This window comes from Pteronotus mesoamericanus, unplaced genomic scaffold (assembly GCF_021234165.1).
Source record: "Pteronotus mesoamericanus isolate MK-2021 breed Mesoamerican mustached bat unplaced genomic scaffold, CSHL_Meso_final contig_78, whole genome shotgun sequence".
Lineage (NCBI taxonomy): Eukaryota > Metazoa > Chordata > Mammalia > Chiroptera > Mormoopidae > Pteronotus > Pteronotus mesoamericanus.
Genome location: NW_026555258.1, coordinates 20,554,224 through 20,581,619, shown reverse-complemented (window position 1 = coordinate 20,581,619; position 27,396 = coordinate 20,554,224). Strand labels below are relative to the sequence as shown.

Sequence of the window (27,396 nt, the reverse complement as noted above, 5' to 3'; positions counted from 1 at the left end):
TACCTATGTATTTACTACAAAATCTTTTTGTTAGCTGAGTTCCCTGCTCTCACAAACCAAACAATCTCACTACTTGAGCTGACCCTAGCTGTAAATTATTAACCTACAGTCATTAAACAAATCTGTGTAATGTGTGATTGATTATAAGTAGAGGACTTTAAAAACGCCCTGTTTAAAGATTAAAAAAGACTTAACAACCAAATGCAAGGTGACATTTTAGACAATCAGGGACATCTGAATATGGACTGGGTATTAGATAATACTAAGGAATGATTAATTTTGCAAGATGTGGTAAATTGTGGTTATTTAAAGAAAAATGCTCTTAACCATTAGAAATGAATGTTAAAAACACATTTTCTAGGATTTAAAAAAAACCTAGAAAATAAAAATGTGTATGTTTGTTTCTGTGTGTAGGCCAGAGAGTGGTAGACAAATAAAAGTAATTTTGCAAAACGTTGGTATCTCACGAATAATAGGTACAAGGGAGTTCATTAATCTCTTCTGTCAACTTTTCATATATTTATAATTACCATTTGCTGTATATCTGCTCCAACGATGATCCTTATGGTATGCAAGCTGCTTCAGGTTTAAATGTTATGAATGAAAAACATATTTATCACTGGAATTACAGTATTTTGCCATGTGTAATGAACTCCCATGTATAATGCGCACCCATGTTTTTGGCCCAAACTTTCAGGAAAAATATCTTTTGTTTTAATTTTTAAATTTATTTATATTTAGAAACAAAACCGATTATCGTATTCCAGGGTATTATTTTGCATACAGGTATCATTATTGCTTTCTAGAGTTACAGTTTTAATGCATAAGCATAAGTTAAAAAATTAAAAACATTTACATAAATATGGAATTAGTACTACCCATGTGTACTGCTCATCTTTATTTTTCCCTCAAAAATTTGGGCAAAAAGTGTGTACTATACATAGCAAAATAAGGTATACTTTTGTCAAAATAAACAATACAAACTAACATTTCTATTTCCTGTCTGTGTTTCATTTAGGGTGGGAAAGAAATGCCATTTCTTCTTTAAAAATCTATAATGAAAAGAATTATTTTTTTAAGGAAAAAAATCTCAGTTATAAGAAGCCACTATTTTTATTAGTATCTACACGGGAGCTTCTATTTACACACCCCTAATCAAATACACACCTTCTCCATACCTGTGTAAAGTCCTCCGAACTTGGTGAAACAACTCAGGCACCTACCTTAACCTCATCCTTGAGGAAAGGAAGTGTGAAATGTCCGTGGAGAAGTCCATTTCTCTCAAAAAACACAACATCCTGCTGGTTGGGTTTATCCTGTGTGGATGCAATCAAACTGCCTGAAGGCCTGGAAGCAAACCAAGAGCATTAGAAGGCCCCAGAGTGCCTCCAGCTGGCTTAAAACAAGATAAAATGAGGAAAAATGATTTCTCCAGCAAAGACCACAAAAAAATAAAAATAGTAACACCCCAGGCAATTTTAAATTCCACGTGTCTGTGGGTAAGCAGTCTCCCTAGTGTGAGACTATACGTGTCCAGACGAAAGAGTGCCTTTTCCTAATCTGCACAAAGCCCCCATCCGCCCATAAAGCCTCGGATTTAGACTGCACCTGGGTGGCTTTTAAAAAAACCAATACATTATTTAAACCATTCCACGTATGACATCTTTTAAAACCATAACCTGTTTCTCCCTAAGCAGCTAATGGCAGCCAAAAGTCCATGCTCAGCTAAGTACTTTTAAAGACTTCTCAATCACCTGATCTTCTTTATATTTGCTGCTAGGTTTTAATTCAAACACATTTTTCTCTTTGCTCTATCATCCAACTGCCACTCAAACACTGGTGGGAAACAAGATGTCTAAAACTAGATCCCCAGTGGCTTTGCACATAACAGATGCTACTAAGACAGGCTATGCGAGATTTCCTCTATCATTAGGGCAGCTGTGTATCACAGGCAGTCTATGGCCGGCACGAGGGTGCTGGGCCAAGGGGAGGATCAGGCATGAATCCAGCCTGCACATTCCGTCGTACAGATGCCCTCGGTGTGGGAGTTTGTGCAGGGGAAGGAGGCCCTCTTCCTAGTCCTCACCAAAGCTCCGCTGCCCGCAGAGCTGTGCAGGCTACAACTTCCCTCTGAAGCACCTTTTTCTATTACATACAATGGCCTCATGGAGACCCTGCCTACAACCTGCAAAACACGTGGGCCTTGGACTGACGTTATCTGTGAAGAAGCTCACAATCTACTATTCAAACTGAAGTCAAATTTCAGGGAACTAAAAAAAAAAAAAAAGAAAGAAAGAAACGAAACATACAGGCTTATAGTCAAATGAAAAAAAATGATGATCATTTTGTGTTATATAAACACCTCGATTCAATGGGTACCACCACCTCTACCCCAGTTCCAGGAAATGCCGAGGAAGGAGTCACGAGATTTCTTCTCCCACTCACTTCCAAGCCAGAGCTGGGCCCAGTCCCGCCACAGGCTCACTGGTTGACTGCAAAGCAAACTCCCGGTTCCACACTCTGACCTTCCGGGCCCCTGTGCAGGGGGTAGAGGGGGAAAAGCAAAACAAGACAAAAAAAACAAAACAAACTTAAGCATTATGACAAATGTTTTCAAGTCAGAACTTTTCAAACGCCTTCCTTATTAATGAAAACTGTTTTACAGAGCCAATTAGATTAATCTTGTTAAAAAATTTGTGTCTACCAGGTAGGAGTCTAGACCAAACATCTCCAAAGAACTCTTCTAAATCTTGGCTCTGAATTCATTAACATCTAAAGCAGCATAAAACCCTTCAATGAAAAAGAAAAAAACTTTTCCTGAACTTCATAAAATTTTTTTTGTTTAGCTGAAATATATTTCCATACCTGTCTCTGGGCAAACAACACTCACAGCAAAAAACTGTCCATCACCACGCCAGGTAACTTGTGGTCGATGGTCATCCCACGGCAAAGCAGTCTCAAACTAAAGAGATGACGGAAGACAAACGTCATGCAGGGCGTTAAATGGCCCAGAAACAAACTAGCTGCGAGCTATTAAATTTAAATCCTGTCTACGAGGTTTAAGCTTCCTAGAACACCAGCTTCGTGAAAATCTCAGGAGCCCTTCTAATGAAAGGAGCCTTATATCCGGAAATCATCAATAAAAGAGAACTTAAAAAAAAAAATCCTTCTTTGGGCATTTAAGAAAAGCAGCCTCCAAGCAATAGAGGAAAAGAGCTACAGATCTAGATAGTAAAAGAGGGAAGGAGGGGCGGAGGGAGTTGGAGGAGGGTGGAGGGGGCATAAATGGTGACGGACAGAGGCCTGACTTTGGGTGGTGAACACACAACAGGGTACAGATGATTGTAGAGTTGTACACCTGAGACCTGTATAATTTTGTTAACCAGTGTCACCCCAAAACAGTCAATCAAAAGGAAAAAAAAACAAACCTAGGAAAATAAGTGGAAAATATTTTCCATTAAAAAAAAAAGTGACCTGAGAAATCCACCAGGTAACTGTGACAAGAAAATAAATATTGTTTGTCTAAACATCAGAGTAGAGTTTTATCTGTCATGAAAGATTCACAATGGCCACAGCAGAGCTGAGCCAGAGGCCATAAAGAGCGTAGCAATGATGAAAACACGAGAGTTCTGTGCTCGCAGTCCAAGAGGAAGCACGGCTTCCAGCGTCACTTGCGTCTCAATCCTGAAGTTCAGAGACAGAAGCCAACTCTGCGGGGTGGGGGACAAATCCACCAGAGCATCCATCATCACATTCCAATGACAGGCCAAGTCAGAGAGGGGCACTAGTGTCACCGTGCGCCCAACAGGAACACACTGGCAGCCTAACGAGATCTATTCTAAAGGAAACTGCCCCGTAGTGTAGAACACAAGATCCCTGATGAAGCATGAGTCGCCCTAAATGCGGCTATAAATAATGAAGAATGAAAAATGTAACGACAGGCAGTGTGTTACCAACTCCTTTATCCTAGAAGGGCGGCTCATGGAAATTTCTTCACATAATATATACGCAATGCTCCCATCTGCCCAGACCCCAAATGATCCCCAGTTCTACTCTCTCACACCCCATTCCCGGTCTATTATCAACAAATACTGTTGCTCTACCTTCAAAATGTACCCAGAAAGAAGGTAAACAAGTTTCACCCAAGAGGAAAAAATCCGAAAAAATATCTGATATCTACATGTGTAGGGAAAGTATCAAACACGCATGTGAACAATCAAGTGAATGCAGGACTGCAGCTCCTTATATGTATCAGTGAGGGGTGCACTGAGTGTTTTATTTCTATCTGTGATTCAGTTTTAAGACTGAATATTGGTTATAATTATTCTGTACACTGAAAAAAATGACAAAGCAGCTTGGCATTAAAAAAGAAAAAAAAGCCTTTCTAGGATGACTCATTCCTTGTGGTTTTCTAAACAGCTTCAGTTTCCCTAAAGCACAAGACATCTGTCCAGTATTGGCCACTAACTGGCCACTATGGGCCCCTCGTGGCTGGCAGAAATCCTATCGGTTCCAATTGAGTTTCTTTACCATCAGACCAACCTTACCATTTGCATCTGAAAGGCCGCCTGCCTGCCTTCTGATCCGTGGAACTGGGTCTCCTTCCTGCCCCATCCAGCAGTAATAAACTTGCCTAGAGAACGTACAAGACAACCAGTAAGCTAAATGAAACAAAATAAAATCAGTTTCACTACTAGTCTTCAAGAAGTTAGGAACCGGTAACGTCCTGGGTCCTGAGACCTCCCCCAAAAAATTGACCAGCAGTCAATAAAACCAATGTCCCGTACTATACGCAGTGATTTTGGAGACTCTGAAGTGCCCCCCGTTTTGGGCAGAGCCTCACTGTCATCGCATACATTCTGAATTCCCTTGATGACACTCAGCAATCCACCCACTTTACAAGTGAGAATGAAACATGAGAAGTTTACACAGTATATCCATTGGTAACAAGGCATAAAACTCAAGACAAGAGCTGGGAATAAAACTATAAGCATTCAATTCACTAAATGTTCCCAGCCCCTCAGTTAGTTGTGAAACGGACTGCAGATGATGGATTTCAACCCCTCACAAAGTCTGAGACTGAGACGCCTGGAGCAGCAAAGGCCAACATTAGGACACAGGACGTCCGCCTTCCAGGCTGCGGTTCTTTCTAAACCACAATGCTTCCCTTACATAAAATATGGAGTCAGAGCTGCTGAAACAATGCAGCCCCTATTCCTGAAGGTAGGATCTGGCACCTGCCTGCAAACCAGTACTATGGAGATGTCTCTCAAGCACTGGCCAGATCCGGGGCCCAACACTTCCCCCCACCACTGATTCTGGTGTGACGAAGCGGGGCTGTTTCTAATTTCTGCAAATTATGGGTCAGCATGACCATCTCCTATTGGCTCTGCACTGACACACCCAAGTACCGTAGTGCCCCAGAGCATTCCTTGCTTCTGGTACAATTAGCAGTGCTAGCCTGTACACACACCTGGGCTTCTACCCTGAAGTTTCCAGAGAGGTACAGGACCAAGGAGTGAAGCAAAGGACCTTTTCCAATGGGATCAGACAGTAAGTGACGGGGCTACCACAGGAATCAGCAAACTACAGCCTGTGACGGCTCTGACAAACCAACTGTTATTGAAACACAGCCATGTCTGTTCCTTTTACAGATCGTCTATAACTGCTTCCACACTAAAACAGAAGAGTTGAGTGGTGGCAGCAGAGACCGCATGGCCTGCAAAGCCCTTTACAGAGCAAGTCTGTCAACCTCTGGGTTAGAGGAAATACATCTGTTTACCACTCCACGAGTGACTGTTTTATACCAGCAAACACGTTTCTAAGATGTAAGACCCTAACTCGGATTCCCTCACTCCCTTGATTTACTCTATTAAGCATATTACGAAAACGTCGGTGGGATTAGCCAGGCCCAGAGCACTTTCTCATCCAAAGATGTGGTGTCTCTATGACTGTCCTCAAAGCTGGATGTCCCAGAGTTCCAGCACCATACCTGCTCCCAGAGCAAGTTCATCTACTCCCAACACTGTAAGGATTCCTAACATGCCAATGATTCAGCCCGATAGCTGCCTGCTTCACGTGGTTATCTCATATGGCCCTGAAACAAACCCCAAACAGCACCCACCACCTACCCCTTACAAACCAGCACTTCCCCACCCTCGCGCTCAGACCCTGGCATCTTTACTCCCCCCACCTGAGCTTCGGACTGCAGTCCATTAAACTGTCTCTTCACCTTGCCTACTTATTTCACTTTCTTAGCTGCTACTTCTCAAACTAGTTAGGGCAGGAGAGGAACCATGCCCATATAGTCCAAAAAAGTTTCTCAGATAATTCTAAAAAAAGTACTCTCATCCTCATTGAGAATCAAATCTTTCCTGAATTTATTCCCTCTGGGCACGCACCCGCCTTCTTCGTCTCTCGCCTGGATTCCGATAGCAACCTTGGACAAGGTCATTCTGCCTCATCCCTCTGCACCGATCACTCAGTCAGTCCTGCATCCCCACCATCTTCCATGGATGATCACCTATAACTCAATGTCCAAATTCCCTACCAAACTTAATTAAAACCCATCCACTTCATTTCATTCCACACTCATGTCCTGCGCACCATCGATGCTTAAGGATTCACAGCTGTCTGAATAAGCCATGACGTGCCAAGGCTTCTGTGAGACAGGCCTGCCTTGGAATGGCTTCATTCACTTGCTTGGACCACTCGCCCGCGCTCAGTCCTCATCGAACCAATACCAGTTCAGCTAGGACCCTGCTCAAGTCGCCTCATCTGAGAGGACTTCCCCCTCCATTACTCTCTTCCTCTCCTTAAGGTACCTCAATACCTGCACATCAGTTAATGAACTAATGGGACTCCTTAAGAGAAAAGCCAAATTATCTGCAGCACTAAACACTGTGGGGTTCATGCATCCTCAAAAATTATTACTGAATAAATAAATTACTTTTGAATAATAAATGAGAAGCAGTTTTCCCAAATGACTTCTCAGAGTTGGTGGAATAAGAAGGGATGAGGTTAGACCTCAGCAAAAGTTAAAAATCAGCCTTCTAGCTGACCTTTCTTGTTTTCTCCCCCAAGTTGTATCCCGGAAGCGCTCTCCTCATTCTAGTTAGTGTACCATCCCTTTCATCGAGCCTCCAGCCTAAGCCTTTCCTGGGTGTTGGACAACTATCTAGGTGACCCTACGTTCAGATTTCTACCCACAGGTTACTGACAAAGCCATCTCTCAGACCTGAAAGGCACCAGAGGTATTCCTTTTAAGATCTGGGGTGGGCTCAAGGAACCGGGCAATCAGAGATTTAATAAATGGGAGTTCAAACTTCATAGTTCTTTGGGTTTATGACATGAATATTGGCGTGTAAGAAAATGATCAAACCTGAAAGGAACTTCACGTCACAAAATGTTTCAATCAAAGTTACACTCACTTTCACCAAAATCATCCTGGTGGATTTGCTGTTCCATGATTGGTTCAAAGTCTTTTGTCATCATAATCAGGGTCTGCTGACCTTGGAAGGACACAAACAAGAATAATTTCATTTTCATGCATCAAATTTGCCATTCCATAAGTGTCAGTGGTACTGGGAGCTACAGAGCTTGTGCAGAGGAGTTTATAGTCAGAAAAAGGCAGATAGAATTTATTCAAAATGTTTTGACTCTCACTTATTTTTAAAAAAGAGCTCTTGACGTGGTGCTCATTCTCAGCTATTTATGTACATAAGGCTAACATGAAAGTCCATATAGCCCTCCTCTCTAAATTGAATGCTGGTATAATTGTTTAAAGAAAATTTTTGGAATCTACATAGCCCAAAACAACCCCGTAAGATATCAGGAGCCATGTTTTACCAAAGTCCAAGGGGATCAATGACAAGCTTACCTGTAGCAAGGAGCACCAGCTCTTGGTCAGGACTCCAACTCATGACCGAGATACCACTGGCTACACTCCCAACACATTCCAGCTGAGAAAGACAGAGAAAGATAAGGGAGATTTCAAAACTCCACTGTCTCAGTGAACATTTACTACAACCTTAATCAAAATAGTTAAAAAAAACAACAACACATGAACATAAATGTATTCAGTAAACACAGGAATGATGGGGAAGGGGAAAGGCCAAAAAGAATGTGGGGAATAGTGAAAGGTCTCATAAAGCCCAATAAGGAGCATGGATTCTGTCTTGCAGACACTGAGAAGCCACAAATAGGGAGGGTCAGCACCCTCCAATTAGATGAAGGGACTGAAGGAGCTTGGTAATCAGGAAAAAAATGCTATAAAATATTTTGAAAGTAAAAACATGCTTTTTAAATATGAGAAATACTAATTAAGTTGTACTTGATGGCTTTGGTAATTCTTACCATAAACTGAAAGTAAGATTCATTATTGCACTAAGTGGAATGGTTGAAAGTGAAGGTGTCAGGTTTAGACTACCAGGGTTCACATCCCCTCTGATAATAGTATGTCTTCAGCCTAGTTACTCAAGCTCTCTGTGCTGCAGCATTCTCTAGGTATAAGGAATGGGAACACAATCTAGCTCCTAAGATTGTGGGAAACAGTAAATAAAATTTTCCATAAAAAGCACCTGAAGAAGTACCTGGCATATTGTAAACGCTGAATAAATATCAGCTATTATTATTATATTATTATTAATATTATCACTCCTGTTGCACAATTAATGTTGAAGTGATCACAACAGAGTAATCAAACAAGTTTAAAAATAAACAATAGTGTGAAACTCTTGCTATTAAGAAGGTAAGAACAGAAATTCAGAAAGTCAGACTTATGCTAGAGTGGAGGCTAATGGCTGAAATCCATATCCTCTGGTAACCATAAAATATGTATTGTGATAGTATAATACTGTATTACCTGTTCTTCAGGGACTCTAAAGTTAGCCATCAATGAGGGACTTAATCAGCATTCATAACAGAAAACATGAGCCATATAAACATTTCAAAGACTTTCTAATTGAGAAATACAGGTTATTAACTCAGGATCAGATTTGGGTAAGAGGTGAGCTACACCACACAAAAATGGACAGGATTTCTTTGCATGTAATTGTTCTGATTAACAAATGCGATAGACAAAACCAAACTGTGTAAGAATCCTGAAATATAGCTAAAGCCACGCCAACAATTTTTTTGTAAGTAAGTGTATCATGCAAAGACTCCAATTTGCTAAATGCTTAAATATTACAGCTCGTGAATTTTTAAACTTCTATGCAAAAGAAGATCTTGTTTGAGGACACGTGAGACTTCCTCCTCAGTGGGTTCACACTTACCTGGTGTGTGTTGAGATTGCAAAGGATGACGTCTCCAGAGGCTGTGGCCACACACACAGACTCCTGATCCAGCAAGTCCTGAATACCAACAATGCAGCCACTTCCATCCTCCGGGAGAAAGCCTTCTGCCACTAACGCAACTTCATTTCTCACCTTCCACCAAAACAAATACATAAGCAAACTAAGCCAATCTACTTCCAAGAACAATTCATAACATTTCTGGAAATAAAATAGTTTTGAATGCTTCTTTTATAATATAAAGGCTCTCAAAAACTATTTTTTTCTAGATTAAAATACAAACTTTCATTTGAGAACTCTTACAACCTTACCATCTTTAACAAAAAAAAAAACAAACAACAAAACAAAAACAGCTAATGCGAACTTTTTGCCAAGCAAATGCAAAAATAAAACCGAGAAGCCTGGTCTCTTTAAAAGTGTCCAATAAAACATGAAAATAGTAACTATGATTTCCTAAGATTTCTATCATATGGAAGAAAAGGAGTAAGCATGTAATCACCTAAAATACATTAATAGCAAAATATAATTAAGGGGTGATATTAGAATCAACCCAAAGAGCTTTTAAATATACACAGAGTAGGGCAAAAGTAGGTTTACAGCTGTGAGTATGCAAAACAGTTTATTCTTGTATTATTATTATTTTCCATACAAGGAACTGTAAATCTATTTTTGCCCCACCCTGTGAGTATAGGTACCATATTTTGCTGTGTATAATGTATACCTACATTTTTGCCCCAAACTTTCTGGGAAAAAAAAATCTTTCATTCTAATGTTTTAATTCAATTTTTTATTTATTTAGATATTTGTTTTTTGTATTATATAGGAATTTTAGCATTTATTTTTGAACATACAGATATAGTCACTGCTTTCTAGCTACTTTTAACACATAAGCATAAATAAAGAAATTAAAACACTTATATAGATATGAATTAGTACTACCCATGTATAATGTGCATCCTTATTTTTCCCTAAAAAACTTGGACAAAAGTGTATACATGGCAAAATAGTGTGTGCACGTGTGTGTGTAGTCTGTCTTGAAAAAATCCAGCCATTGTTAATATAATGAGAACAGTCTGTGTAACATCGATGTAACCTGGCAGCCAAGGCAAATGGACTGGAATGCGCATGTGTGAAAAATGACACCGTCTCTGTAATGGTCAGTGGGGGCAGTAGACACTGTTAAAGCATATGTACTGTGTGACTGTTGCATTCAAAATGACTGAGCAAGCAGGGCAATGAATCTGCATCAAATTTTGCATTAAACTTGAACATTCCTCCATGGAATAGTTTCCATGGAAACTATTCAAATGATTCAGAAGGTTGCAGCTACAGACAAACGGGGATTGGCAGCTTCATCTCCACAACACAACTGCTCATCCATCACGTCTTGTGCAGTTTTTTAGCAAAACATCAAATCACCAAGGTGACTCAGCCCGCCTACACTCCATATTTGGCACCCTGTGACTTCTGGCTTTTCCCAGAACCAAAATCACCTTCAGGGTGCACAGGAAGAGATTCCAGACAGTTTATGAGATTCAAGGAAATATGACAGGGCAGCTGATGGCAACCGGGAGAACTATGTGAGGTCCGAAGGAAGTGGACTGAGGCATCATTGTCTTATCAACAATGTTTCTTGTATCTTGTATCTTTTTCAATAAATGTCTCTATTTTTCATAGTACATGGCTAGATATTTTCTGGACAGACCATTTGAGATAGATAGACAGATAGATAGATAGATAGACAGACAGACAGACAGACAGACAGACAGACATGGTCAGGATCCAGGAGTGAACATTCTGATTTAGTTGGTATGGGATGGAGGCTGAAACAGTTTTCAAAAGGCAACTTTCATTTGCATCCCCAGTTGAGAACCACTTTTCACTGTTACAGACAGTACAAGGTAGAGAGAGTAAAAAATAGGGCACCCACACAAAAATATAAGGTCAGAGTTTGGTCAACTCAGATTTAAAAGAGTAGTAAAGTTAAAGGTACATTACTATTTAAGCTATATCTAATATGACATCAGTACAAAACAAAGGGAGTGCTCATTTAGGAGGATAAAAATTCAGTACAATTTAAAGACTATCTGGGGGAAGCAGGTTTAGAAAAAGGTCAATGGTCACACCACGTGCAAGCGTTTTCCATCGAAGCTCACCTCTCTCGTGGCAGGGTCCACTTCTATCAGTCCACGCTCTGAGCCAATGAGCACTGTGCCCTGCTCCGTTTGGAAGGAGAAGCACTGAGGTTTCCCCGGAGCCTGAATATCCCTGAACTCCAGGGTCCGAAGTAACTTCAGGTTTCTCATGATGGAGCAGCTCCTGAAAGAAAAGTACAAATATCTCTTGATGAAGCGCTCACTTCTAAGTAAGAAAAAAAGAATTAACATCAGTTAGTCCTCAGCAAAGTTAAAAGGAACAAAATAAATGGGAAAACACTTTACATAGACTTATAAAATCATGTAAAATCCATATATATACACACACATATATATTCTTTAAAGAAAACCTGGAAAAAATTACTTAACTATCAGTAGGTACATTTATCTATGACCCAGTATATACTTTCATTAAAAATTAAAATTCACATCCAAAATAGAAATCTAAGTTTATACTGTTCTAAGGGGTAAAACAAGACACTGTAAAATTATAAGTTTACTTCAAAATGACCGTTTGGGGAGCTTGTAATGATATCTGAACTAATTCATGTAACTCAACTTCCCTGGCTTGGTTTTTACCAGTGCAACAAAAAGGTGAGAAAAGAATGACAAATAGAAAACCTACTTTAGTCAGGCAAAATCAGACTTGCTTAAATGTGTAATATTATCTAAGTAGGAGAAAAACAAATATTAACGTGCTAGTTATTTATATTCATATCCCTTTAGGGTTTCTTTTTTTCATTTATACTTTATTTTAATTTATAAATCATGTTTATTCTATTACAGTTGTCTCAATTTTTAACCCTTTACCACCCTCCACCCATCCCACCCCCATCCCCCGCTCCCACAGTCAATTCCCACTCTGCTGTCCATGTCCATGGGTCATTCATACGTGTTCTTTGTCTAGTCCCTTCCCCTTCTTTCCACCATTGCCGTCTTTTCCCCTCCCCTCTGGTCACTTTCAGTCTGCTCCATGTTTCCGTGCCTGTGGTTTATTTTGTTCCTTAGTTTATTTTGTTGAATAGAGTCCACTTATAGGTGAGAACACATGGTAATTGTCTTTCATCAATTGGCTTATTTCACTTAGCGTAATATTCTCCAGTTCCATCCATGTTGTCACAAAAGGTAGCAGTTCCATCTCTCTTTCTTTCTTTCTTAAATGCAGACTGATTTTATTTTTTTAAATGCCAAAGTTAATTATATTAAAAAAATTTAAATCCATTATAAAGTCTCAGCAATTAAACCAACATGACACCAGCACAGAAATAATCAAGTAGATCAATAAAATATAATGAACATTCTAGAGACAAACACATATATCTGTCTAACAATATATGGTTAAGTTGATATTTCAAGTCAATGGGTAAAATAAGGTTTATTCAACAAATAAGGTGCATGGACCACTATTACTTGAAATAAAACAAATATAGAGCCCTATTTCACACATTATACAAGAAATATTCAGGTGAGTTAAAAATCAACATGTAGAATCTAAGGAGTTTTTGGAGAAAATGCAAACTACTATTTTTCATGGCCTGAAGTAAAATATTCAAACCCAGAAGCTATAAAGTAAATACTGACAATATGACTATATTAAACCTTTAACTATATAGTAATATACATATAAAAAAAGTTAAAGGACCAGGAATAGAAAAGTATTTGCAACACATCTAAAACATGGTTAATAAGTTTGTTTTTTTTTAAAGTTCTACAAACCTTTAATCAATAAAGAATACCAAAGTCATTTAAAGTTTTTTTAAAAACATAATAGAAATAGGAAAGAAATACACTAAAACAGGTTTAGTTTCAACAAATAATAAAGGAATAATTAAAATAACATCATTATCACAATCAGATTAATGAGGATTAAAAATATTGGTAATATCAAGTATTGGAAGCTCTGAAAGGAACTGGATATTCATAGACTCTTTTTATCTCCTTAGAGCAGTCCCTTTAGCATATCTTGCAGTGCTGGTTTGGTGGAGCTGTATTCTTTCAGCCTTCTTTTGTCTCGGAAACTCCTTATTTCGCCTTCCATTTTAACTGAGAGCCTTGCTGGGTAGAGCAGTCTTGGTTGCAGGTCTTTGCTTTTCATTCCTTTGAATATTTCTTGCCATTCCCTTCTTTCTTGCAGTGTTTCTGTTGATAAGTCAGCTGCTAGCTGTATTGGGGCTCCCTTATGTGTTACTACCTCCTTCTCCCTTGTTTGCTTTAGGATTCTCTGTTTGTCTTTGATATTTGCCATTTTAATGATGATGTGTCTTGGAGTGGGCCTCATGGGGTTCCTCTTGCATGGGACCCTCTGTGCTTCCTGGACTTGTGTGACTTTTTCTCTCCTCCAATTAGGGAAGTTTTCCACCATGACTTTTTCAAACAGGTTCTCTATCCCTTCCTCATTCTCTTCTCCTTCTGGTATCCATATTATATGGATATTACTATGTTTCAGGTTGTCCTGCATTTCCCTAAATGCCTCTTCATTCTTTTTCAGTCTTTTTTCATTTTCTTACTCTTTCTGGTAGCTTTTTCCTACCTTGTCCTCCAGCTCGCTGATTGGGTCCTCAGCTTCATCTAGCCTGCCTTTGATTCCTTCTACTGTGTCCTTCAATTCAGAAATTGTATTCTTCATTTTCTCTTGTCTCTTATTGACAGTTTCTATGTCCTTTTTCATGCTGATACAGTTTGCAGTAAGTTCCTCATAGTTTCCCCGTAGTTTTTGGTAATTCTCTGAGCTCACTGAACACATTGAGCTTCCTTAGAACCGTTGTTTGGAACCCAATATCCGACAGTTTACTTGCCTCTATTTCATTTAGTTCTCTTTCTGGGGATTCCTCCTTTCCCTTCTTTCCCTTCGACTGGGGTGTGTTTCTTTGTCTTCCCATTATTTGTGAGACTCTTCACTTTTGCTTCTGCTTCTTAGGTTGATCTGTCTTGATTTCCTGACTTTGTGGTGCGAACTTCTATGGTTGGAGACCGCTGTTTTTACTTTCTGGATCTGCCTCTGATGATGTCAGATGTTGACCCTGTCCAACCTTAGGCAGTCTGCTCCAGACTTTCAGTAATCTACTGTTTGTGGCTGTCACCTTTAGCTGTTAATCTATTCACTCTGCACTCAGCAGGCTGCTTTAGACAGTTCAGGGCAGGGCGGAGTCCCGTCTGGGGGCAGGGTTATTGGGTCCTCTCTCGCTGCCGTGTGGGGTAGGAGTCCGTACTGGGATCCCGCCAGAGACTCTCTCAGTTCTCTCCCCAAAGCCTCTGTCCCCAGTCTCTCCTCAAGTGTCGCCAGACCTGTCTGCATTCCCTTTTGCCAGGGATTTACTGTCTGTGGCTGCCACTCTGCACACAGCAGGCAGCTTAAGACAGCAAGGGGCGGGGTGGAATCCCACCTGGGGGCAGGGCTATTGGGTCCTTTGACCCAGGTGCCGCTCAGGGGGTGTGGTCTCCGCCTGAGCAAGATGGCTGCTGCCACATGGGGGATGAGTCAGCACTGAGATCCCCCCGGCTACTCTCTCAGTTCTCTTCCCCAAAGCCTCCTTCCCCAGTCTCTCCTGAGATGTCTCTAGCCCACTCTCTCCCACCTTTGCTGGAGACCAGGGTAAGTGGCTGCAAATAAAAATTCTGTGTTTGCCCTTTAAACAGTTCATTGGGTCTCCAGCTGCCCGTCTCTGGCTCAGAGCAATCCTGCCGCTTTTTGCAGCTGGCTGTTTTCTGTGTACTTTTTGGGCTTTGGTGTTGTGGGCTAGAGATCCCCACTTTTGGTTTAGACCCCGCTGTTCTCAGGGGGAATCCAACTGGCTGTTTCAATATCCTTCTGGGGCTGCCGCCTGAGCACCCTGCCCGCCTTCTCAGGTCTCTACCGTACTCCTTACCAGTTAGATTGCGCTAAATCCGATTCTTTGTCTCCGAGGTTACAAGGCTCCTCTCACTATTGCTCAGTTGTTTGTTCCAGGTGATTTCTCCGCAATTTAGTTGTAATTCCAGGTTGGTCCTGGGAGGAGGTCAGTGTGACTTCCGCTCACCCCTCCACCATCTTGATTCTCCCCCTTTAGGGTTTCTAATTGGAAATACCTAAGTTATGTGAGGGGTGGCAATTACTTAGACCACACTGGCCTTAATGCCACATTCTAAGGAGAATTCTCCCATCTTGGCACTTCACACATATAACACTGAAAAACATGAGTTAACCTTTCCTCAGAGCAGACAATGTGAAGTGTAGCATGAATGATACAATATATAATGTGGGTTAAAAGGAAGACAAAACCATACATAGTGGAAGCAAAGAAAAAAACAAAACCAAGGCCAACAATGGCTTGGTAAGCTTTTGTAATATTTACATTCAAGAATTTCTAGAAATTACTTGAACCTGTATTATACCATGCTTTCAAATTTAAATCTAATTCTATATAGAAAGTTTAGGCTTTCAAAACACATAAAAATTATATCTTTTATCTTTATACATAAAGACAACCGCTGGTAAAGGACGGGGAGATCTGACAGACGGGTAGATTTGAGGGAGGAGCACGCAGGGGATGAGCCGCGAGAGAAGGTCAGGCAAGAGGGCAACCAAATGTGTGGTTTCCTGGCTGTCTTTCATTCCAGTAATACTAATATTATTACCTAATATGTAATAATGACCATGCTGTGACTGCTCATGATCAGATCACCAAAATATCTTCATATCCCTCCCTGTGAACTTCGATTCTATTCATCAACAATCTGTGCCGCTCCGAGGTCCATGGACCGGCCCCTCGGTAAGAATCTGGAGGGTAAAGGCAGCAGGAGCTGAGAAGGATGCACTTTTCCCTGGTAGCTCACCGTTCCCATCACTGCCCGCCCCCCACCCCCAGCTACGGGCCCTCACCCTGGCAGGGCCCCCGGGGCCAGTCTCTAGCACTCCCGAGACCAGCCTCACCACGCCCTTCCCCTGAGGTACCAGCAATAACGAGGCAAGACCCTCCACACGTCTGAAATCCAACAACACGGGGGCTCCTCTTCTGAATTCGGAGGTGTCAGCACCAGAAGTCTGAGTCCCAGCTTTCCAATGCCTCTCTCCCAGTTCAGGGCATTATACTCCCAAGCGCTTCCCTCTTTTTCATGGCCAGCCCTAACTAAGTGTTGTTGCTACTTCCGAATCTTTTGTTAAATTTCATTGTTCCCTTTTGCTTTTCTTTCCTCCAACAGCTATTTAACCCATTCTTCTTACTAAATTCTGTACAGATAATACGTGGTTTCTACTTTCCGAACTGGACCCTGACTGACAAACACCGCAAACGTGACTTCTCAAAGCGGAGCTTCCTGAATCACGGGCCAAGGGCTCATCATCCATCTCCCACCTCCCCACGTCTCCCAGGGTCAAAAAGATCTTCTCTATATTTTCACACCCATCATCCTTACTCCCTCATCTTCTCAAGTGTCCCCATGCCTTTGCAAGGATAGGGAGGGGGTATCATCCAAACTCCCCAGGACCTCCGCTTGTCAGTACGCTTTCTTTTACATCCGCAGTCTCTGCAACTCCCAGCCCTCAGCCTTTACATGTGGTTAAGACCTCTCTCCACCAGAGATCAATCCGGATTTTCTCCAAAATTCTGCCAACTTTTCCATTTTCTTCTTTGCTCCTTCACCCATCTGTCTCTAAGCTAATGATCTACCCCTGACTACAAGTACCAGGTAGATCACTAATGTGCTACAGGGATCTGCTGGCTCCGACCCGCCCTAAATTGGACACTGAACCACATTTTCAACCTCCTCACACACACATCATATGCAACCTGAAAAAAGTAAGTACTTGCTATTTTCCCACCAAATGCTTTCCCTGTTTGGAAACATGGCATTTCTACTCTCTATTCCCCAACCTGAAAACTATCTGCCTACTTTTTGCTCACATTTTTCCTTCTAAGTTGTTCGCTGGTTACCTCCGTGGCTGTCACTCTACAGCTTGAATTCTTTATACAGTAAGTACCTAGTCAATCCCACGATCCGGTCTGTGGCCTACCTCAAACACGCAATGAGCAGTTTGTTAATGCTCAAATATGAAGACAGTCGCGGCCTCTACGGAGGCCGCGGCTTAACGGTAGACGCGGCCATATGATATACCACATTAGAGGGAGAGGCACAGGGGACAACATCTCCATGAAAAAGTCGCACAAGAGAAGGGAACCGCAGCACAGTATTCGAACCTCCAAAAACCGTCGCTCTCTATTGTGCACTAATTGATTGGCTTTCAACGGTACTGCCCCCTCCTGCAAGGAATCCGCAGGCTGGGTAAGAGTGAAGCTGGGGAATGAAGTCCTCCTCTCCCACCCCCACGGCCGCAGGTGGAGCTGGTGGTAAGCCTGCAGAAAGAGAACGTAAGGCTCGAAGGCAGAGGCGGTAACGCTGAACTCTATTCCTGGGCCTGCATCAGGCAGTTTGCATGCTCGGGGGTTCCCAGCCTCAGGACAACCCCGGGCGGACAGGGCCGGGTTTGTGCCCCCAGCCCGGAGTCGTCTCCGGAACGCCCACCTGACACGGCGCGCTGACTCCCAAACAGCGGTGAGTCCACCCTTGCCTCCTGGGCCACACGCAGCCGGCTTCCCAGAGCCCGCCCGGGCTTGCGTGCACGCCTCTCTCCGACCGCGGTTCCCGAGCTCTCCTGGCCAGTACTAGGTCTCCGGGCCACCCGATCCCCGGAGACAGCGGATGAACCCGGGCGGAGGAACAGCGGGTAGAACAGTGATGCCTGAGCGAAGCAGACCAGACACACGCCCAACCTAGCGGCGCCGGAGAGACGTCACGAGGCTGAGGGGGTGTGGCCAGCTTTCTCCGTCAGTAGCCCCTGCAAAGAAGGGGGAGAAGCGGCAATCTTTCTGCCCAGCCTATCGTATTTGATCCCCCCTTTGACGTAAACCCTACAGGCCAGTGATGACGCTAATGGGCGGAGCCTGCAGGGCCGGTGTGGCAGCGCGGGTGCACACGCGGTCCTGTGCCCCGGAAGGACAGCCTCTTTCGGGGCCAGGATGGAGGAAGAGCTCGGGTCTCCGAGGGAGGAGGTGGCGGCGCCGGAGGTCGCCATGGCTACCGAGTCGGTGGCCTTGGAGCCCGCGGTGCCGTCACTTGTGGATCGTTACTTCACTCGCTGGTACAAAGCAGGTAAGTGGGAAGTAACATCGGTCTCTCGTCAGCCGCATTGGCCTGATGCCGTAGGGAACTATGGCGACCCACCAGAAGCTACGCACACTCTCCCTGGTGCTTATTCCCACGTTGGAAGGAACTGGACCTCTCTGTTGCCTGCAAGCAGGAGGGAGTGGGTATTTGCATAGACATGTTGGAGTGAATTGTAGCAGGGTGCATTCCAGGGCTGGTGAGTGCTGTGCGAATTTCAGGATGGGTTGCTTTCGGGAAGATGGTAGTTGAAGGTGAGGCTCTGCAGTAGGCAGGGGCTGGATTGCGTTCTTCTGGAGGGCCTGAAGGGATTTGAGGGGCACAGTCCCACAGGGAGTGGCAATACCTAAAGTGATTTAAAAGATCAGGTCTTAACTAAGGTAGAGGCCTTAGGGATGGAGAGAATATGGTGGGTTAGAATAGGGACACTGAGAAAGCAGAATCACTGGCCTGAAGTTTTACTGAAAAAGAAGCCGCCGGTTTTATACACATCTGCCACTTAATAAGTAGGTATTCAGTTGTGTTGTGTACCCAGTAAATATCAGTGATGGAAGCATCGTTGAGGACCTTCCTCTAACTCCGTACTTGCTGTCTTTCATTCAAAAATTACAGCTGCACTCATTTTTAAAAATATTTAGCCAAATTTAGGGTGAAAAACCGTCCCCCTTTTCCAATGGCCGAGGGGTTTTCCAGATCCTGAGACATTCAGCGCTAACATCAGGACAGTCCTAGACAAACCAGGAGTTAGTCATTCTAAAATTGACCAACAAAATATACACTACTGTGTTATACAAAGAATGCATTGCTAGTCGCATTTTTCTAATAGAAATGTGTACTCATTTTAAAGTGAGGATAAAGCAAGATGGAGCAAAGAGTTAATAATCACTTTAAGGATGAATGATTCCATCTGGACCACGTATCTTTAAATACTTTATAGCAAGCCTTTTAGGTATATCTTTTTTGAGTAATCAAGAGGTACAAGTGATCAGTCTTCATAATTAACTGTCTTCACAAACCAAAGAAAGTACTATACAGTGGTAGTAAATATTGACTCCACAACCAACTTACCCATTCATTCTTCTAGATGTCAAAGGAAAACACTGTGAGGACCACTGTATACTACAGCACTCTAACCGGTAAGCAAACTGGGAATTTTAAATTATCGAACATTTTCTGGTATTGTAGCCTGCTATGGTCTTGGATTGAATAAATGATTATCTTCCCCTGTGTTGAAATAACATTATTTATTATAGGAGTTTGGTTGACACGAATGAGCCTTTCAGTGCCTACTTAAGCTAAACTTAAGCTAAACTTGACTACCCAAACATCCAAATGGACCGCTACACCCTCAGTCAGCTACTGTCTTAAGTAACCAGCCTGTGCTTAACCACGGAACTGCCAGAGCCCGTGGAGAAGGCTAGGGTGGAGGCCTGGGTGGAGGCCTAGGTGGCAGCCCATGCATACGGGCATGCCTTATTTCTCTCCCACCTCAGTGCTACCTAAGACCCTGTACTTGTCCCTTCTCTGGAAAGGATATAAAATCCTATTTTCTCCTATTTTGTTATTGCATTCCCTTCTACAGTAACCAGAGGAAAATGGATGAAAAAGCTAGTTTGTCTGAACAATGTCAGTTCATATATTCTTTTGTCGGTAGGACTACTGTGTTATAAGAGGAAGAATTACACCACGCAATAATATAGGGTCAATGTTTGCTCCTTGTAGAATATGTGTCATCACATTGGCAGAGTCTCATCCAGTTCTTCAAAGTGGAAAAACAATTAAAAGCATTTCCTATCAAATCAGTACCAACTGCAGCAGACTTCAGAACAAAGTCTCTGGGAAATTTAAACGGGTATGTTTCTATAATTCTCTACTTAAATCCTCTGTATCGTAGTAATGTTAGTTGTACACAGTCTTAGAATCCTGTGATGTATGCTCAGCGGTCTTCCCTGGCAGTTTCAGATGCTCATCTTAAGAATGATGAATTATCCACTTTAACCCTAAAGAAATTCTCAGACCAAAAAAATGAGGTATTTCAGGACATATAGGATCTGCCTGTCATTTCAGGTTTTGTGCCACCACTCCTGTCATTCCCAGGATGGAGGGCGGGGAAGGTGGGTCTTTGAAAGGACCAATAAAATGAGATATTTTGTCCCTTCTAGTTTTATTAAGCTAGTATGTCGAGTTCTATAAAATTTAGGTAACCAACTCTTCTTTACCATATATTTACATATATAAATTAAAAACAAAAAAAAATTCCTGATAGTGAAAAAATCAATACATTATATGCTCCTTAGCATTTTCCTTAATCATTGCCAATTTCATACACATAGCCGCACTCTCTACCTCCACATAATGCCCACTTGTACAAAATGGTATCTCTACCCCCTACAACTCTATGCAGGATAGTCACATTTTATTAAAATATCACTTTTAGTAGATCCATCATAAAGGGTGATTTAGGTCCTTCATTTACTGAGTTCACAGAAACAATTTCTGCTAATAACCCTCACTCTCTATACTTCTCTTTGTAGGCCTGAAATCCCCTAATAACATGACATGTGCTTATTGATTTTTCCTCACCCAGGAACACATGGACTTAGCATGGACCATTCTTAACAGATAAAGTCTACAGATCACAAGTAAAACCATTAGTGCTTGTGAAAGTCCTGTGATAAATTTTTGTCCAAAATAGTGTAGTAACACTATTGTTACTACCAAAGAACAGAGAGGGACTTACAAATGGAACCCACTACAGATAAGTTTTGATGGGATCTCAGCACTCCCAATCATTTATTCTTCCAAGGGAGGTGATAAAAAGGAGTCAAAACACTTCGGCTCTTTAACACAATCCCAGCGGTGGATAAAAAGGTGGGGAGTTGCACTGACTAGTATTTTGAAATGAAGTACCCGCATGCAGAGAAGTGAAGCCAATGTGGTATATCTGAACGTTGTCTAGTAACATTTTGAGTAGTAGCAATCATAAGGAACAGCATCGTGACTCAAATGCCTATGTTCACTACAGGAAAAAGTCCAGGAGGGGAAAAAAAGAGAGCAACACATGAGACATACCTGCATTGGTTTCCCATGAGCATCCTTGTAGATTTTTTTAAATTTAGCATTTTTTATTTTTAGGATGGTTATTGTGATTCAGTATTTTTTTCTGTTGCAAGTTTATCCTTTGTTTATTATTGTTGTTGAATTACAGTTGTCCCCGTTTTCCCCCCATTACCCTCCCCTGCCCCGCCCACCCCCTGCCTCCCACACTCAGCCCTCCCCTGTTGTCTTTGTCCGTGGGTCCTTTATACATGATCCTTGACTTGACTCTTCTCCTTCTTTCCCGTTACCTACCCCTCCTCTGGTCACTGTCAGTTTGTTCTTTATTTCCATGTCTCTGGTTCTCTGTTGCTCACTTGTTTGTTTTGTTGATTTGTCAGAAACTCCCCCAATGTATCCACAGAATAAAGTACATGAAACAATAACCCTGCCATAGCATTCTAACATATATGTCAAACTGTGATATTTACTTCTGGGTTATAGGATAATGGTTACACAATTCTTATTTGTTGCTGAAAACTTTGCTGTGTTTTCCATATTTTCTCCAAATTTTCCTCGAAGTTCATTACTTTTTAATTAGAAAAACATCCCTTTTTCAAAAAGTCTTAGAAAAGGAAATAACTTTGTACAGTATTGTTGTCACACTGTGTCATGTTGAGTTTTCTATTGCTTATGGATGAATTTTCCTATATTTTGCAAATCCTTATACCTGGCGATATGCAGCTTTCTCATTTAAAGTTCATAAAATATATTCTTACCCTTTAAACTAGCTATTATCACATGTGTCTTAGTTTGCTTTTTCCCCTAGAATCTAGTTTGGTATCTGGCCCATAGCAGGCACTTACATAAATGTTTGAATAAATGAATAGTTTTTAGAACACTAATTCCAGGAATATCTCCCATGATAACACTGAGTGCTACCTCTCAAAGGGAAGTGAAAGTGTACATCAATTAATTACTTCTTCCTTTTTATTATCAGGGGGCACAGTTTCTAACAGAACTTGCACCTCTGTGTAAGATTTACTGCACGGATGGAGAAGAATATACTATCTCTAGGTGAGTTACTTTTTAACCATAATTTAGTGGGAGAAAAAGGAAGTAATATTATTCTATAAACAGTTCTTTTTTCAATAGCTGTGTCAGAGGACGGTTGATGGAAGTGAACGAAAATATTCTCCATAATCCTTCTATTCTTCAAGAGAAGGTAAAGGGTGTGTATTGGGGTAGGGGAGGAGGCAGAGGGACATGATCTGATCCACATACTTGCCATCTGATTTTTGCCATTTGACAGGCTAAATGTTCTCTTTCTTTTCTAGCCATCCACCGAAGGTTACATTGCAGTTGTGTTACCCAAATTTGAAGAAAGTAAAAGCATAACCGAAGGGTTACTAACACAAAAACAGTATGAGGAGGTCGTGGTAAAACGCGTTAACGCTGTAACTGCTGCATCCTGAGGACTGAGTTGGAATGAAAAGCAGCGCAGTGTTCGATGAGCGCACTGAAGCAGCCCCAGCACATGGCGAGAAGCATACTTCACAGCCAGCCTTCCGCCCGGAAACCTTGCTCCCGAATTGGCCTCCAGCCCCCTGCATCTGCCCTGCCATGGACTCACTCTGCTCTTTTTCGCTTTTCTTTTTCTAAAAACTGTCAAGCAAAAGATGTTTTTCTGATTAAAAACAAACCAGCAAAACACTTCAAGGAAAATTTGGAAAAGACACAAGTTTTAAGTGGCAAGTAAAAATAATTTACCCATCATTTTATAACTCATTAGTAAATCTACATTTTGACATACTTCGGTTTGAAAGTTATGGTATGGTTTACTAGTTTTGCTCAAACTTCCATCAGTTTGAAGGTGAAAGAAACAACAGCTGGCCTTTCTTACCCATTCTGCTTTGGTGTGACACTACTAAAAAGTCTAGTCCCACCCCTTCTGCACCAGCTCTGCTCTAGGTTGCAGGGGAGAGGCAGCGTGTAGCGTGTACCCTCTCTAGTCCTTATGCTGCTGGATGGCCTTTCTCTCCGAAACAAAGTAGAACTGTAATTTTGTGGTTCTTACAGGAGAGTCACCATGAAATGGCTTTGAAATACACAAAGGGCTTGACTAAAAAACAAACAGACAAACAAACAAACAAAACAAAGGGCTTTCCTAACTTGTGGAGTATTATAAAGTAGTACATACATCATAGTAACAGGGTAAGGAGCAAAGGAAAAGTTATTGTAATTCAAAGACACAGGCCTTTGAATAGAACAAAAGCTTTCACATCATTTGAACTAAAAAACCTGAATTTATTAAAATTATGTGTTTATGTACCCTGATTTTTAAATAAAAGACTTTAAAAATTGATATTTTTCTTTAAGAGCTACAATATGTATACATTTAAATACCTGTTTTTAAATAAATTGTTTAATACAGAAGAAATCGCTTGACGTGTAATTTCCCTTGGTTCCCTACCCCCTTCTGCTGTAGAAGTCATAGTATCCTTTTCCCTCCCCAACTTGCACTTAAATAAGAGAATATTCTCATTTCGGGTTTGGAAAAGCATTTTGCAAATAAAACAAGTGTTATTTTTGACTTACAGGAAAAACCTATAACTCGAGTGCTAGCATGACTGTCCCCCAGGACAGCCACCAGACATGACACAGGTAGCACCTCTGCAAACATCTGCACTGCCCGTGCTGTGAACTGAAAACGGAAGCACAAGCCAGTGGACCCCCCGCTGGAGTGGGCAGTGATTCCTGAAGATGACATAAAACAAAGCTACTAAAGATAGTAAACTTTTTTACTATCTATTTACACATAGTCCATGCTATGTGAGATAGCTATTTTACACATAACCTCACATCATTCACCATTATTTCCATTGTAATTTTTAAAAATATTTTGATTTCAGGAAATAAAAATCATCATTTTTATAAAGACATATTTCATAAAGATGATTAACCAAGCTGCATGTGTCCCATTTCTCCCAGAGGCCTTTCCACTTCAAGTTTTCTCAACGTTGACTAGTTAATTGGTAATAGTGTGGTTCTTTGGGATCTTGTGAGTATTGTGATGGCTGTCCCAGGTAACAGTAACTAGACAAGCTTATGTAAGTACAGCCATTTGGCAACTGACATGTCCTGTTAGGTTTCAAAGCAGTGGACGCAAGCACTAAGGAATCCAAAACAACCACACCATGTTGTAAGGGCAGGACCCATAAGCCAGGTCATTCCATCAAAACCCCACCCCACAAAATAAGCAAAGCTTTAAACCCTGGAATTAAAAAGACTAAAGATATTTATTTGTTTTACAATGAACATTCCAAAGGTACATATATAAAATGTATGATTATTCAAATTTTAAACAGCCTCTTGGTTCCATCATTGTCTTACATCTTCCATCCCGTCAGTCACTACTGAGGACAGTTCAAAAACTATTTTTTTTAAGCCAGTAAGATAGGTTTAACATTCCAGCTAATATTCAGGGCAGACTGGCCACCTCTGCTAGAATTAGAACTAAAAGCCACCTCCTGGTGAGTTTCTCCAGGATTCCGTGGAGTGAGTCCATGGTTCTGCTTTAGGGGATGGGGAGGGATATGTATCACAAGAGACAGCCCGTGCTATGTGAGATGCTGATTAGAGGACAAATGTGTGTCACTAGCATGGATGATCTGTGATGGCCAGCAGCCCAGTTGCACCTGGTGAATAGACGGACTGAAGAAGAGTCTACAGGGTTAAGGAAAACTGCTTTCAACCAGACCACTCTGTATTTTCTCCCGAAAATTAGTGTTCTATCACAGGTGTCCAAACATGCAGCCCAGGATGGCTGTGAATGCAGCCCAAGACAAAATTGTAAATTTACTTAAGACATTATGAGATTTTTTTTGTGATTATGTGTCGCAATGTATTTAGTGTGTGGCCCAAAACAACTCCTCCAGTGTGGCCCAGAGACACCAAAAGGTTGGACGCCCCTGTAAGATGATAAGCTTAAATAAAAAACAAAACAGGTAAAATATGCCAAAGGTGATCATACATTCAAAATAGCTTCTTTGGATTAAATTGTCATTCAGACAGTTGGGATATTTGGCTTGACTTTAAAAGAATATTGGTGGCAATAGCTTGTTTTAAAATCACACTGCAATTAGAATTCTAGCAACTACCATAGCATTTATTAGTTGTCAAAAAGCCAGTCAGTTTGATGATCAGAAAATAAAGCAGGATTTCAGTGTCATTGTCTTTATAAAATTATTGAATTTCTGAAAATATAAAGAATCATATTGCTTTTAAAAATGTCAGCCTTGCCATATGGTGTTCCCAAGATCTGACCTCAAGAAGTTCTCAAGTTTTACCATCCACCGAGTCTTTACTTGTAACTGAGACCCATCTGTTGTTTTCCATCTGAAGCTGGAAAGAGTTAAGACAATTTCGGCTTTACCCTCAAGATAAAAATTGCAAAATTAAATAACAACTATATTTTCTTTTGCATTGTTCTTTAAGCTAGTTTTTAAAATGTGAGTGTAAGCTATAGAAACCATCTCACCTTCTTCAGCAGCTTAAAGCAAAGCGGCAGAAGCTGGACCAAAATGGCCATCACAGACCTCGCCTCTGTGATGCATCTATCAACCTGTAGTGACAAAGAGCAAGTGAATGAAATGCCTTTACAAAGGGGCACTTCAAAAGATTTAGTCAGTGTTTAATTTTAAAACGGTACAATTTCTCCATTCCTGAACTCTAAAGGATCTCAAAAGGCCGACGCATCAGTACACAGGTACTGACGGGATGGCTGGAGACCCCAGGACACAGACGGCGGGACTGCGGCCCGGGTCTCAGGCCTCGTTCATGAATCCCCAACAAGAATGGGTGGGAAATGGCCCCATTCGACCTCCGGCCGTGTGGGGGCTTCTCAGAGCACTCCCCAGAGGGGCAGTGCCCCCCCACTTTGCCGTTCTTTGCACTCCACCTTGTTGCACTCCAGCCCCTCTGGGGGGGGCCCACACTCCCAGTCATCTGTGCCCTAGTGAGACGGGATGACACTGAGATTTAAGGGAAGCTGCTTAACGCTATGGAATTAATCATGTCAAAAAGCCAATTTAGTTGGTGAACCTACTGCTCCCTGGGGTCATTTATAACTGCAGACAGTAAGTGACATTTACAACTGCAGCCATGGCATGAAAAATGGAACTAAGTTGCTCTTCTGTGGTTATTAACCCTTTATTCAAAGAAAAAGAGGCTGGAATCTAATCTGCTAAAGAATTATCAAAGTCTCTCGATGCCTACCCGAAGTAACCCGCTATCACTTTTACCTTTAGAAACACTTGATTCTGCAAAGGTGTCTTAGTTATTGTCTGGAGCTGGTGGCATAGAGGAATCAGTTTGTTTATTTCCAGGAGAAGCATAAGCTTGTCATCATCTTTCAGCTGAAATGTAATTTAGGAAATTATAACAACTCCAACAAAACTCTATCTTTTAAACCTTAAACCTTCTTATCTTAATGACATACCCCCAAAGTAGATACTGTGACATCCCCACCAACGCCAGGCAGGTAGACCTGCGTTACCTGTTTTGAGAAAGCTTGGACACTCGAGGCAACCTTCAAGCCCTCTTCAGCGAAAACCTGGTGAAAGGAAAAAACATCACCACTTTAGATGTATGTCTTCTGCACACTTGGTAGGAAATACACTCATGGAAACCGAAAGGTAAAAAGTGTGTCATGAAAACACCTTAATTTTTTGCTGTACCCAGGAAAACACAAGATTTTAACTGTATTCAGGAGG

The 27,396-nt window shown here is 41.5% G+C and overlaps 3 protein-coding genes across 4 annotated transcripts in view; 1 reads left to right on the top strand and 2 right to left on the bottom strand.

Annotated features, from left to right (window-relative positions):
• ELP1 (elongator acetyltransferase complex subunit 1) overlaps nucleotides 1-18,200 on the bottom strand; it is a 63,464-nt gene extending 45,264 nt beyond the window's left edge. Inside the window, exons 1-9 of the mRNA XM_054584561.1 lie at nucleotides 17,948-18,200; nucleotides 11,450-11,612; nucleotides 9,276-9,428; nucleotides 7,880-7,961; nucleotides 7,431-7,511; nucleotides 4,548-4,633; nucleotides 2,866-2,962; nucleotides 2,446-2,536; nucleotides 1,224-1,347 (exon numbers count right to left, since the gene is read on the bottom strand). Of these exons, the coding sequence (XP_054440536.1) occupies nucleotides 1,224-1,347; nucleotides 2,446-2,536; nucleotides 2,866-2,962; nucleotides 4,548-4,633; nucleotides 7,431-7,511; nucleotides 7,880-7,961; nucleotides 9,276-9,428; nucleotides 11,450-11,599 (864 nt within the window). The 5' untranslated portion in view covers nucleotides 11,600-11,612; nucleotides 17,948-18,200. The remainder of the gene's footprint in view (nucleotides 1-1,223; nucleotides 1,348-2,445; nucleotides 2,537-2,865; nucleotides 2,963-4,547; nucleotides 4,634-7,430; nucleotides 7,512-7,879; nucleotides 7,962-9,275; nucleotides 9,429-11,449; nucleotides 11,613-17,947) is intronic.
• A 231-nt stretch (nucleotides 18,201-18,431) lies between these two features.
• On the top strand, nucleotides 18,432-24,056 carry ABITRAM (actin binding transcription modulator). Of its 2 annotated transcripts, none has more exons than XM_054584932.1 (6): nucleotides 18,432-18,574; nucleotides 19,671-19,722; nucleotides 20,309-20,438; nucleotides 22,623-22,699; nucleotides 22,778-22,847; nucleotides 22,960-24,056. In XM_054584932.1, exons 1-6 carry the CDS (start codon nucleotides 18,442-18,444, stop codon nucleotides 23,095-23,097), a joined length of 600 nt encoding a protein of 199 aa, XP_054440907.1. In that variant the 5' UTR covers nucleotides 18,432-18,441; the 3' UTR covers nucleotides 23,098-24,056. The 2 variants fall into 2 exon arrangements, with proteins under 2 accessions (XP_054440907.1, XP_054440906.1); XM_054584931.1 differs by having other exon boundaries at nucleotides 22,763-22,847.
• Nucleotides 24,057-24,902: 846 nt separating this feature from the next.
• The window catches only part of CTNNAL1 (catenin alpha like 1), a 52,293-nt gene continuing 49,799 nt past the window's right edge, over nucleotides 24,903-27,396 (bottom strand). Inside the window, exons 16-19 of the mRNA XM_054584560.1 lie at nucleotides 27,180-27,236; nucleotides 26,926-27,039; nucleotides 26,163-26,246; nucleotides 24,903-26,026 (exon numbers count right to left, since the gene is read on the bottom strand). Of these exons, the coding sequence (XP_054440535.1) occupies nucleotides 25,961-26,026; nucleotides 26,163-26,246; nucleotides 26,926-27,039; nucleotides 27,180-27,236 (321 nt within the window). The 3' untranslated portion in view covers nucleotides 24,903-25,960. The remainder of the gene's footprint in view (nucleotides 26,027-26,162; nucleotides 26,247-26,925; nucleotides 27,040-27,179; nucleotides 27,237-27,396) is intronic.